At 44.0% G+C, this 12938-nt stretch overlaps 1 protein-coding gene across 1 annotated transcript in view; it reads right to left on the bottom strand.

The window, feature by feature from the left end:
- The window catches only part of LOC124139839 (F-box/WD repeat-containing protein 7-like), a 51799-nt gene that overhangs the window by 11691 nt on the left and 27170 nt on the right, over positions 1-12938 (bottom strand). Inside the window, exons 4-12 of the mRNA XM_046507211.2 lie at positions 12059-12257; positions 10315-10581; positions 9262-9344; positions 8170-8284; positions 7659-7793; positions 6015-6275; positions 5472-5585; positions 4025-4206; positions 3302-3527 (exon numbers count right to left, since the gene is read on the bottom strand). Coding sequence (XP_046363167.2) covers positions 3302-3527; positions 4025-4206; positions 5472-5585; positions 6015-6275; positions 7659-7793; positions 8170-8284; positions 9262-9344; positions 10315-10581; positions 12059-12257 — 1582 coding nt within the window. The remainder of the gene's footprint in view (positions 1-3301; positions 3528-4024; positions 4207-5471; positions 5586-6014; positions 6276-7658; positions 7794-8169; positions 8285-9261; positions 9345-10314; positions 10582-12058; positions 12258-12938) is intronic.

Genomic DNA, 12938 nt, shown 5'->3' with positions numbered 1-12938 from the left:
GGCTGACACAAGTAGCCGTAACAGCTGTTCCCAAAAGTGAACAGTCTGTTGCACCGCTAAGACTTTGGCAATCATCGCCTGAATCTTGTGCCACCAGTCTGGGGGGACAAAGAGGCGATGGGTCACCGTGTCGAAACGACCTCCGATGAACTTCAAGTTCTGCGAGGGGGTTAACTCGCTCTTGGGGAGATTGACAATCAACCTCAATTGCTCCAAGAGCCGAAGAGCGAAATTGAGCTGACGAGACAGCACGTCTGTCATTCAATTTGCTACTAGCGAGTCGTCCAGGTACGCGAAGTACCTGACACCCCTCCTGTGGAGGAACCCCACTATGGGGTTGGTTAACTGGGTGAAAAGCCAGGGAGCGGACGATAGGCCGAATGGGAGTGCAACCCACTCATAATGCCTGCCTTGAAAGACAAACCTGAGATACTTGTGATGGTCCGAGTGAATCGGAACATGCAGATAAGCATCCTTCAGGTCGATCGAAGCGAGCCAGTCGCCCGGCATGATCAGAGCTTTCAGGTCCGCCAAGGTCAACATTCTGAACTTGGGAGGCTTGTGCAGGTAAAACTCGTTGAACAATTTTAGATTGGAACGGGGCAGCGGTGAGTGGCAAAGCCGCTTTGAGATCTAGCCGATAGCCGTACCGGATCGTGTTGACCACCCATGGGTCGTCCAACACTTGTTCCCATTTCTCCCAGTAAGTCTGGAGTCTGGCTCCGACAAGGGAAGGAAAGGGAGGCCTGACAGGCTGCGGCAGGCGCAACTGTCCAGGGCCGAATGACTCGGGTTCGCCTTACAGGCCAACCGAAGCTTGCGCTGTTGGCACATGAACCCTGCAAGTGAGAGTCATTTGGAGGAGCCCTTACCGTCCCGAGACGGCTTAGGCTTCCCCCAGTGTCCCTTCTTCCCCCGAAAGGGCGGCAGGTTTCCCTTACCGGGAACCAAAGGGCAGGGCCTCTTCCCGGAGGAAGAAGACACCGACCCCTTGGACTTCCCGGCCACAGCATCCTGAGGGGCACTCCGTTTAGGGGCACCACCCAGGCGTCTGTGCAGAGATACAACCAGATCCAACGTATGCCGCGAAGCCACGGCAGACGAAGCAGCCTGCTGTTCTTTTAGAACACCAGGGATCCGGTTATTAAACAGGGTCTGCGCAGACCAAGGCTGCGAAAGGAGCACCTCCTGGTTTGCGGCGTCCAACCCAGAGGAGGCAAGGTACGCTTGCCGCCTCAAGAAATGGCATGTGCTGGAAAGAAAGGCCGAAGCCCCGGCAATGTAGTCAAGGGTTGCATTTAAACCGATCAAACAGTTGTAAATGCGCTGGTCTCAGTCCGTGGGGGAACCTTCGACCAGACTGGCCGCCACAGCCAAGTAGGTGTCATGGAGCGCCGAGAGAGGGTGTCCATTTGCTGTAAAGAGGGACTGCAGCAGCAGGTGGGGCACGGACACCCAACCTCTCAACGTGGGCCTCCGCGGTGGGACCTGCCTCGGGGAAGGCCAGGTCATACACCGGGAACGAACCCTTTCTCCATGATGGGGAAGGCAACGGGAGTCCCCGACCGGAGGCCGCCGCGAAGGATTTCTCCAAAGACGGCTTGATCCCGCGCTACAAAGTTGACGCGGGAAAAGCCTTGTCGGTGGGCTCGTTTAAGACCTCGGCGGAACCCACAAAGCCGTGGATTCCCCGGGATACTGGCTGGGGCTTTGGCATGTCCTCAAAGAGGTCATACATCATGGCCACACGGTCCTTAGTTGATAACGGGAGTATCGGCTCGGGGGAAGGACCGGTGACCACGGAAGCCGCTGCCATACCCGTGGACCCCGCGTCCAAACTCGGAGCCAGTTTGGAGTCCACCAGTTGAGACAATAAGGCCGCGACGGAATCCCCGGACAGCCCAAGGGCCGCCAAGGGATCCGCCGCCGTGGAGGTAGTGCCCGCAAGGGGCGCCTGACCGGACGAACCGGCCACCTCCGGGGTGATAGCAGAGCGCGCGTAGCGCCTGTATCGCTCAAAGTCCTCAGGCCCTAGACCCTCGCACTGGGCACACCGGGTGTCCTCACAAGGAACTCTACACCGCGGGCAACGATCGTGAGGATCCCTAGAAGACAGAAACTTCTGACAGACCCCACAGTGCGTGTTCACAGGGGTAGCAGGGGTGCTGGACAAAATGTCTAATTCCATGTCCGACATTGTTCTTTGAACAAAAAACAAAACATGGCTACAACACACACACCAAACATATTCACAAAACGTATATTTTCAGAAAGAAAACAAACGATAATTGCGAATACATAAAATACATATAATAGATATATATATATATATTAATAGGTGATGCAAAAAAAACCAAGATATAACACTATAGGTGGACGGAAGACACGAAGTGCTGACGCCACACCCCGTTAGTAGCAAAAAAGGGCGCGAAAATTTAGGCGGAAAATTTTTCCAAGCGCCGTATAACTGACGCCCCGTAAATTATAGTTTATAGGACTAATAAACAGTAATAATTATCACCAAAGGATAGGCAGGGGCGAAAAACTGGACCGTAGAAGGAACGCAAGTAGAGCAGTCACAAAAACGTCTTGCTAGGGCAAGCGAAGAGACAAGTGTGAAGGGTGTCACATGACAGCATAGGTGGCTAGGCACGTGCTACATGAGGTAATTGAGATCTCTGTGGAAGATTTCGCTATAAGAGCAGTTGTGGGAGACAACAGCCTAGGTTTTAACAAGTGGTAACGTATTACTTAATGTAACTTCCATCTAGAGTATGAACTAAGATTAGCTGCCCTTGATTTATCCAAAAGGTCACGGATATATACAAATCGCTTGGAGATGACTAAGTTTTTTATCCTGCCCTTGATTAGCGAAAAGGTGTGTTGTTTCACACTTCTTTCAGCATTGAGTCGGGCGTGAATAGTACTTTTTGCTATTGACTTGATAGTTATGTGGTTCACTATCGCAATTAACAATATTTCTGACCTTAAATCTGTGGTGCATTCTTCACGTTGTTGAAGTGTAGATTCGAATCATAAAGTTTAACAAAAAGTAGAGTCAATGTTTGAACGTAAAGCAGATTGTTTATGTGAAAAAGACCAAGTCTTGCATGCCGTTTTGTCAAGTCTATTCAAGGACTACAACAATCTTAGCTACTTCCGATCGGTATTGGCGTCGGGGATCTTGCAACACCACTATGCCCCTTCTTGCTGGCTCCTGATGTCAAGTGAGCTAAAAATTAAATCCGAACTGAAAATGGTGTAGAGAGTAGACTGTTGTTGTTAGATAATGTCCACCTACCTGTAGAGAGTAGACTCTGTTCGTGTGTCCCTGTAGAGTGTGTAAGCAGGACTCTGTCTCTGGGTCCCACACACGGACGGTGTAATCGTACGCCCCGCTGACCACTCGGCGGCCATCATACTGGACGCACCTGACAGCTGCAACATGGCCCATCAGCACATGCAGACACTGGCCAGACTCGATGTCCCACACGCGGAGAGTTGCATCACGAGAACCACTCACAACTCTGAAACATTGGACAGATGTGACATTTACAAAATAACCTCCACAAAAGAAGTGCACAATGTGGAATACATCATTTCTCATTCTGCCAAAAGTTTGACAAGAAGGGTTTGATAATGGCAGAAACAATTCCACATTAATATTCAATAACTAGGGAAACATCAATGACACCGTTAACTGATTCTGTAACTTTGGTGGCAATAAGAACAATAGCAACCAAATACAAATATAGAGTACTCAAACGGAATGAAACAGACTTTCTGCATGACAGTAAAACCACTAAGGCTACCCATTCTTCTCTACTGAATGGCCACAACTCTATGCTAGAAGTTTCAGTTTTCAGCTTCAGTTACAGTCCCCTGTTTAAACTCTTCCTGATCACATGGACACCTGTCTGACATTTTATCATGAAGTTCTATCTACATTACTTGCACACTTTTAATAACCGGTACATCAGAAAGGGTGGTGCAATTTATATACAAGAATGTGTGTACTACTCACTTGCTCCCACACAGACTCATGCACCTGACAGTGGACGTATGACCATAGAGCGTGTGTTTACACACACCCGTCTCAGCATTCCACACCTTGAGCGTACGGTCAGTTGAGCCGCTTATGACGGTCAGACCGGACATCTGGGATGACCACACCCCTCCAGTATGACCCACTAGTGTACGCAGGCACTGAAACAAGGACACACAAAGCATGATAATCAGCACCACTCAAATGGAGTGAGCTCAGTTCTATGCAGTGATATTTTCAGTCATAAAATAATGTGTGCTGTACTGAGAGTCTTAAAACAATTTGATCTCACATGGCTGTTTAGTATGGTCTGACTGATGTTTGAATCTAAAGTAAAGTTTGGTCCAGGTGGGATATCTAGAAGTCCTGAAACAATAACAAGAAGCCTGACAGGTATTTAGAAGATGGTACCTCAGGAAAACATGAAAACTTTTCTGGATAACAACTTCTTTATCACTCTGTGCCCAAAACCTTTGAGTCTGAACTTGCACTTTGATATTATTTTCTATACATTTTCGTCGTAGAATATGGACTAGTCCAACAAGTCTAACTAGACAAGCAGACATTTTACAAGACATGGGCTTAGGACAAGTGGATAAAGTCGCAATCTGCATTAATGTTTCTCAGGATAATTCAGTGCTACTTTTCATATTGTAGAAGTACCTGTCAGCAAACATATTTGGACTTTATTCCTAGTTCTTGCATGTAAACTCAACCAGGGAGTGGAAAGGATTCTTCATCAATTGCAGTTGCACGTGTAGTGAGCTGAGTTACAGCATTTAGTGGACAACTGCTAAGAACAGTATTTATATAATGTGACAACCATCAGTTTATGTGGGACGAGAAACAGACACTCAGTTGTGGTCTACTACAAAAGCTTTAAGCTAACACCCGTGACAGTGGATCAAGGATTGCTAAATGCAAGGATAAGCATCCAAGCAAGCGATGAACAAAAACCACAGAAAACAGTACCGTAGCTAGGGGAGACAACTCTTCATAGCTAGTTGTGTCTTGGATGACCAGGCAATCCATGACACGTCTCAAAGAAAGAACAATATGAGTTGCCAGCAGGTGAGATGTGTTCTAACCACCTGGTCACAATAGTACATCAAGCAAATGTTTGTGGAGATTTATTAAGTCTACTTGCATAGCTGCACCTTTCTGCAGAGCACAATGCAGTTTTGACCAGAAAAACTAGTGGCTGAGAGCACGATGATCCACACTGGCCACATATGATGACAATAAAATGGGAAACTGGGTACTTTTCGTACCATGAATTCTCATGGGCTAAAGTGACAACACACAACCACTTACAGCTTAGTCAGCTGTTACAACAACCATGTGCTACTTGGGGCCTATTCCGCAACCCAAACCATACTGTCTAATTTACAATGACACAACACCTTCCTGTTAGGCAGGCACTCACCTTGCCAGATATAGCAGACCATACTTTGAGTGTGTTGTCGTCTGAGCCGCTGACAATACGAGTTCCGCAGAATTCAAGGCAAGTGATCACATGATCATCATGGCCTTTCAATACCTGAAACCAAGCGTATCACATGATCATGTATTGTATATCTCAGAGCAATAGACAAATATGTAACATATACCTTTATTCATTGTGTGACAGACCGCCTCCATGGTCTAGTGGTAGAGCATCTGCCCGAAGAGCAGAAGATCGGGGGTTAATACCAAAAAATGTTAAAAGATGTTAAAAGATGTTAAAAGATGGTACTTGTTGTCACCCTGTCTGGCGCTTGACATTTAGAAGCTAAAACAATAGCTGGTCGTCTCAGAGTCAGTATAATGTGTCTGAGTGGGGTTTTCATGTTAAACTGCGCCATTGTATCTCAGTGGGCTCTGGACTAGTACAAGCAGCCCCACACAGACACACAGACACCCCCACACACACCATTCTGAACAGATAGCCATCATGTAAGGGTTATAGATAGAATTATGTTTGCTGTACCTTTGGAGGTCTTATAGCACCGGTGCGCCAATTTTGTTCGATTTGATACTGCCTCATATAGAGAGCCTTCCATGGACTACGATGTGCTCTTGGCTTCTTGAACTTGTGACTGCCATAAACCAGACTCTCATCCACAGACTCTTCCCGACACTTCTCTCGCCACAGGAGGTTGTCCTCTGCCAGGATCCGCCAGTACCGACAGGTTTGAGCAGCTCTCAGTAGATCCTTTGGCTCAAGGAACGATAATACATACAGAGCCAGCTAAAACACAAACAAAACACTATGACAGCACATTGAAATTTATTTTCCTATTAAAGGGACTGCCAAGTTAATATGCTAAATATTGATAGCCTCAGAAATATGATGGATCTCAAATCTGTGAAGTTTGCCATCCTGATGTCACTTCTGTTTTAGGTTTATTAAATAACGCCACACTCAACAATATTCCAGCTACATGAAGGCGATCTGTAAATAATCCGAGTCCGGACCAGAAAATCCAGTCATGATCTTCCCGCAGCAAGGGAGTAAACTGACCGTAAAAGTCCAGTTTCCACCCTTGCCAACTAGGTTGGGATAATGGAGTCATATTTTGGTGGACTAACCAGTCTATACATAGACCCATCATAATCGAATAATGAAATCGACATCAGGTTCATAAACTGCCATGCAGATTTTGATCCTGTTAACGCCTCTTACGACAAGCATGTGTTGCTGAAGCCCAATGCTAAACCGCATCTTAAAGGGACGACGTCACTTCTGAGAGAACAATATATACATTTCCACTGATACAATGAACAAAGTAATTTTAATTCCTGGGGATTTATCTGGTTTCTTTCTGTCCTATTTTAGGATATCTTTTACTTTCCTATGGGATATTTTTGTTATTGGATTTTATGAGTACCGGTAAATATCCGATATTTGGATTTCAAACATACACAAAATAACACTGTGAAAAGTAATTTCGTAAAAATGTCAAAAGTAGCGCTATTTAACCTAATTTTCATAGGTTGTTTTTCCGTAATTTTGCATTGTCTAAAATGCAAGGATACAAGGGATGAAGCTTGGACACCTGTACAAAAAGTTCCACCCAAAACACATTTTAGTAAACAGAGTCACCTAAACTAACAGCGGCCTGAAATCCCTTATATATCCAGTGATAACATAAAATGTTACATTCAATTCACATCCCCTGCTACATTTCGACCATAAACATATTACTTTATATTGATATTTATGGTAATCAGATGTTGGTACATGGTATTGCAGTGCACTGGTTCTCTCTGCTTCTCCTTCAACTCAACCATGTGTATGGTGTTTTCCTCAACAAGTTCTAAGAGTGTCAACCTTTCTATCAATAGTTTCCGTTTGTTTGTTTGTTGTTTAATGCCACACTCATAAATATTCAAGCTATATATCTGTAGATAATCGAGTCTGGACCAGACAATCCAGTGATTGACATCATGAGCATCGATTCACGCAATTGGGATACAATGACATGCATCAACCTAGTCAGCGAGACTGATCACCCGACCCCGTTAGTCGCCTCTTACGACAACAAGCATAGTCACCTTTTACGGCAAGCTGGGGGTTGCTGCAGACCTATTCTACCAAGGATCTCTACGGGTCCAAAAGTACAGATCTTACCTCTTTTGGCAGTAGTGATATGAAGTCCCTCTGAAACTGGGGCTCAATGACCTGCATCATGTGGCGCACCTGAGTTGGCTCACAGATGGCTATCAGCTCATCCACAGCCATCAGCCGCTCTGCATTGCTCCATGCCTGCAGGGAGACACCACATACAACATGTCCATGCAACGTCAACGTCAGTCTCAAACACAGCACCAACATCACCAACACTAGGGCACAAGCACTATACATTTTGATTTCTTTTACTGTTACTGCTTGTCTGGTGCAAAAAACGAAATATATCACAAACAGAAAATATACTTATATACTAATATAACACATCTTCACAGGAAGTATGAATAAGCAAAGAACAATAGGATTATTCCTGACAACAGTTGTCTTGTAAATCATTACTTAATAAACTAAATTCTTTTGACAGCTATTCAAATCAACCCATCTGCATTTATTACTGGAGCTTAAGGATTAAAGTATTGACAACAAAGTGTTAACAGAGGGCCGCTGCTCGTACCTGGAATGTCTGCAGCCACTCTGCCAGCTTGGGAGGGGGGTTCTCCTTGGAGGGGATTCTCTGTCTGGAGATGGCTACAGTTGGACGTGTGGACAACTTCCAACTGGTGAATGCACTGTTTAAACAAGAAATAGCAGTGGTCATAAAAAATATTTTGGACATCGTTCTTGGCTAGAGAAGACATGGAAAAGTGAAGAAAATATAAACAGATCTATCATGAGTAAGCATATCTCTTTCTTGTTAGTGCCATTCTTAACTGATTCCAGGTACTGTGTAATACAGGACAGACAACAGAACAGTTTTCACGCATCAGTACAGCTGGGGTATAAAGCAGGAAGTGAAATGACGCAGCCGTAGAAGTAATGTCAGCTTGGTAAGGTGCTGACAGAATAAGAATCATTGATAATCATGACACGTCTGAAACAAGCCATCTTCCCAAGGCAAGAGAGTTAACTAATTACAAAAGACCTGTTTCCACCCTTGCCGAACTAGGCTGGTATTATGGAGTTACATTTTGACTGGACTCGCGTGTCTATGCATAGTCCAATCAAAATTGTGCAAAGAAATCGAAATCCGGTTCGTAAACTGTGATGCAGATTTCGGTCTATTGCAGGATTTGCAAAGCATGTGCACCGCAAACTCGTTGTCAACAGATATATTCCAAATCTTTTCATGTTTTTAATCAAGGTGTTCACGTGATTTGATACATTTTATGATGTAAGACCCGTTTTATCACAATATAGATCTTGATTATGGATCAGATCGTCCTGACTGGGTGCCGCCATTTTGTTTGAAGCAAATGCAAGTCATGCGAGAATCTGATTGGTCCATAGGAGAGGCTTAGAAGGGACATAACTCGTAATAGCCACTGGTGGGGCTACGATCGAGCCCAGGAATTCCAGCAAAGTTTGGCAAGGGTGGGAACTGGACTTTTAAAGTCAGCTAACTCTCTTGCCTTGGGAAGATGGAAACAAGCTGAGCTTGGCACAGCCAAGATATGCAAGTACAGCAAATTATGGACCTTAGGCTACTAGACCACATATTCCGTGGTCAGTTTAAAAGTTGCTCTTATTGACTGGCTCCTCAACTGACCTGTGTCCATCTCCAATGCCACAGAACTTCTTACTGGGTGAGGCACCATCATCCTTACTACTGCCTGGTTTCCTCTTCTTCACCTGAAGCAGTAATAGTTATTTTAACTACAATGGCAGTACAAATTTCTACAGAATAGCCGCCAGGGACAGAATTATTTGTGGTGGGGATAATCAACTCTATGTATTTGATCATTTGGAAACCCAGTTTTCATTGTTACAGTTTTAAAAGTTGTCACCGACAACCAACCGGCGGACCACTTCTTCTGCTGCACTTGGGATATTTGAAAAGTACATAATGATTTAATTGATATCTATAAAGATTACAATAAACTGCATTACACTGCCAAATGGAGGCTGATGTCTCTAAAAAGTTACCCAAATTCAGCAGCAAATACAGCTGTGTTAACCAGACATGCTGCCAGGACTGGCAACAGTAGCTAGTCTGCACCAAGAGCACTAGATTACCTCAAAAAGATATTATATTCAACTCACAATCTTCACAGGTTTATGAAACAATCAATGTCTTGGTAGTTTTGGATCAGTTGGTTGTGTATATATATATATATATATATATACAGACCTGTAGTACACTTGCATCATGACAAATATTTCATACGACAGAGTTAGAGTTGTAACGATACAATGGGGTCATGATACAATACATATCCCGATACTACTGGTGTGATACGATTCATATCCCGATACAGCACTTGTATTTCATAAGTTGATATGCTTTCTTTTTGCAGGTGAACCACAACCCTGAATCATATGTTTTAAATTTCAGAGATATGGCAGAAACATATAGACTAGATTTTATTATACATATTATTAATGTGCTTTTTACTCAGATATAACTTGCAATGTAATGTATCGTATGTATCGCGATACAGGGTTATCAATGTTATCAATGTATTGTACGGTGGGCCTCTTATTGCGATACAATACTGTATTGCTGTATCGTTACACCACTAGAGTCCAGATAAAGAGACATGAGAATGCTATGCAGATGTTCAAGGATGTAGCACAGCTCCTGCTTCAGAGTCTGACTTACAGTGTGTTTACAGCAGCAGCCTGTGGTCTCTGTCAGCCGATGGCGACAGTGACAGTCTGAGTGCACCTGCTGGCAGTCTTCCCCATCCTCATCCTCACTGTCCTCCTCATCCCGGTTGTCCTCACTGTCCCGCTCCTCGTCCTCCTCCTCGCTACTGCTGCTGTCATCATCATGGTCGTTGTCAGGCCTCACATGCTCAGAGTTTTCTTCCTGTGATGCCAGTTCCATGTTGTCTTCCACGCAGTCCCATGGCGTGTCAGTGTCACCCTGTAGGCAGGTCATACAGGGTCATGAAGTTAGCAGACAGGATTGCTCACCCAGTTGTGGGACTGGCCGCTATGTTGCTGATATTATAACCCAACATTGAGGCTGGTGTGTAACTTGCATTCTGATTGGTACATTAGACCTAGTACCGCAGACAATCAAATAGGCTAAAGGAAATCAAGGGCAGGTAATTTGAGATTGCGAGAACCATGGGGATGGGTATCGTGGTTAGCATAGGTTTACCGAAATGCTAGCCCTGGAGATATGGAGGATGACTGAGATAATCATTATCATTTTCTCAGATTTACAGTACTCTGTGATGTAACATTATAACAGTTTTCTAATCACAAAGGTAGCACTTGCTCTGAGGTAAGTGAGTCACATATTCATGTCTCATTCAAAATTGTCAGTGTTGCAATGGCATTTTTTTAACTTGACTGGTGGGCAGGTAGGAATTAATTTCAACTATCCCAAAAGAAATGTTACCAGACATGGGACAGCATTATTTAGGACAGTGGACCTGACTCTGTACCATCATTCAAAAAGAGCAGGGATCAGACCTGCTCCTGCTCTTTCCCAGAGGTTTGTCTGGTTAAGGTCACACAGAAGCATGCAAATTTCGACCCCCTACTGTATAAACTTCTAGGTCTTATGTCTGTAATATCTCAACCACTTGAGCTTTAGGCTCATATCTGAAGAACTCTAAAACAGCCTAGTCTCTTTATTATCCAACAACCATTATGACAGTAGTGTTATCAGTTATGTCAAATCTGACTTCCTAAGGAATGCAATACATTGAATTGACCAAAGTGTGTTTTCCTACAGCAGCTATGTTCGCTATGAAGCACAGTGAGCCAGGGGCCATGTGAGAGATGTTTTTTCCTGGCACCACCTGTGGGGCTTACAGATTAGAATAGGTCCCCAGCAACTTATGCTTGGCCATGTTTCAAAAAGCGATCACAGGGCTACGAATGTCGTAAGTAAACTATGGGAGTTACGTTCACTCTAGCGTTATGATCGCTTTGTGAAACGGGGCCCTGGTCGTAAGAGGGCATAGTGGAATGGGTGGTTAGGCTCAGTGACTTGGTTGACTGCATGTCATCAAAACCCAACAGCATGGGAAGTTGCTCATGACATCAATCACTGGCTTGAGACATGAGTATTTACAGGCCATCCCCATACAGCTGGAATATTGCTGTTGTGATGTAAGGAAACAATCAGCCATCTCCCCATGTTACAACAAGCATGAAGTACTGGAGGCAAAGTGTGTCCTGCAGTCTTCAACAATGACAACTTATTTTCCCCCATGAAAACAATTCTGCATACAAAGGTATGGTCATGACCGTAAGCAAACAACACCAGTGTTTGTTCAAGTCTTGTAGTGAGTGAGTATAGTTTAACGCTGCTAATATTCCAGCAATATCATCATAGGGGACACCACAAAAGTGCTGAAGTCTTGTAAGAAAATAAGCTTTCTTACCTGCGAGTCAGGATTTGCATCATCAGAACTGGATATTTCAGGAGTTTCAACCTTCAGCTGTTCTTTCAATCGTGCATCATTCCCTCTGGACTGGCGTGTATTGCTAGTTGTAGGGGCTGTTGCGTCTTCCTCCCTCCGCTCCACTGTGACGAACAGTCGAGACAAGCGTCGCGTCAGTCTGCTCTGACGACTGGAACCACTGGTAATAGCAAATGAGAAATCTTACACATGAAGCAACTTTCAACAAACTAACATAAAGAGATTTTCTATTTAATAGCAATTTACAACAATACTCTACAGATCAACAGTTTGTAGTGATTATTACCTTAAACCACAATTTTCATCACATTCATTAGCAGAATTATAGTATCATAAACATGAAAAATACACCTTAATGTCTGCCTGACACAATTAGTCAATACCTTCAGGTAATTATCAATACAAGACAAGCAAGCTCTCTTAAATGCTTGGATAGATGGTTGTGAAGGGCGGGTATTCAGGTTTCCCAACTACATCAAACAGATTTGACATTTCACCATAGAGGCATTCTAAAATGTCGATGTTTGTCCTTGATCATAGCTAGTCCTTGTTTTAGTTAAAGATATGTCAGCCCACCTATAGCACAGAAAAAGACTTTTATCAATGATCTTAAATATGTCTATTTTTAGCTGAATGTCCAAGTCAGTGTATCAGAATGAGTGCTCAACTTTCCAGATATTTCATTAATGCCAAAAACATATACTGCACATTATAGACAATAAAACATGCCAAATGAAAGTCTTTCACTACTGCATGTACTGTATGCTCATGATGTCAACATCCCCAACTTCCCATGTCCACAGTGAAACATTCTACTGCATCAGTTTAAAAGCCAAAAGCC

Source organism: Haliotis rufescens, unplaced genomic scaffold, assembly GCF_023055435.1.
Source record: "Haliotis rufescens isolate VD_foot unplaced genomic scaffold, xgHalRufe1.0.p SCAF_7, whole genome shotgun sequence".
NCBI classification, from domain to species: domain Eukaryota; kingdom Metazoa; phylum Mollusca; class Gastropoda; order Lepetellida; family Haliotidae; genus Haliotis; species Haliotis rufescens.
This window is presented reverse-complemented; position numbering and strand designations above follow the sequence as displayed.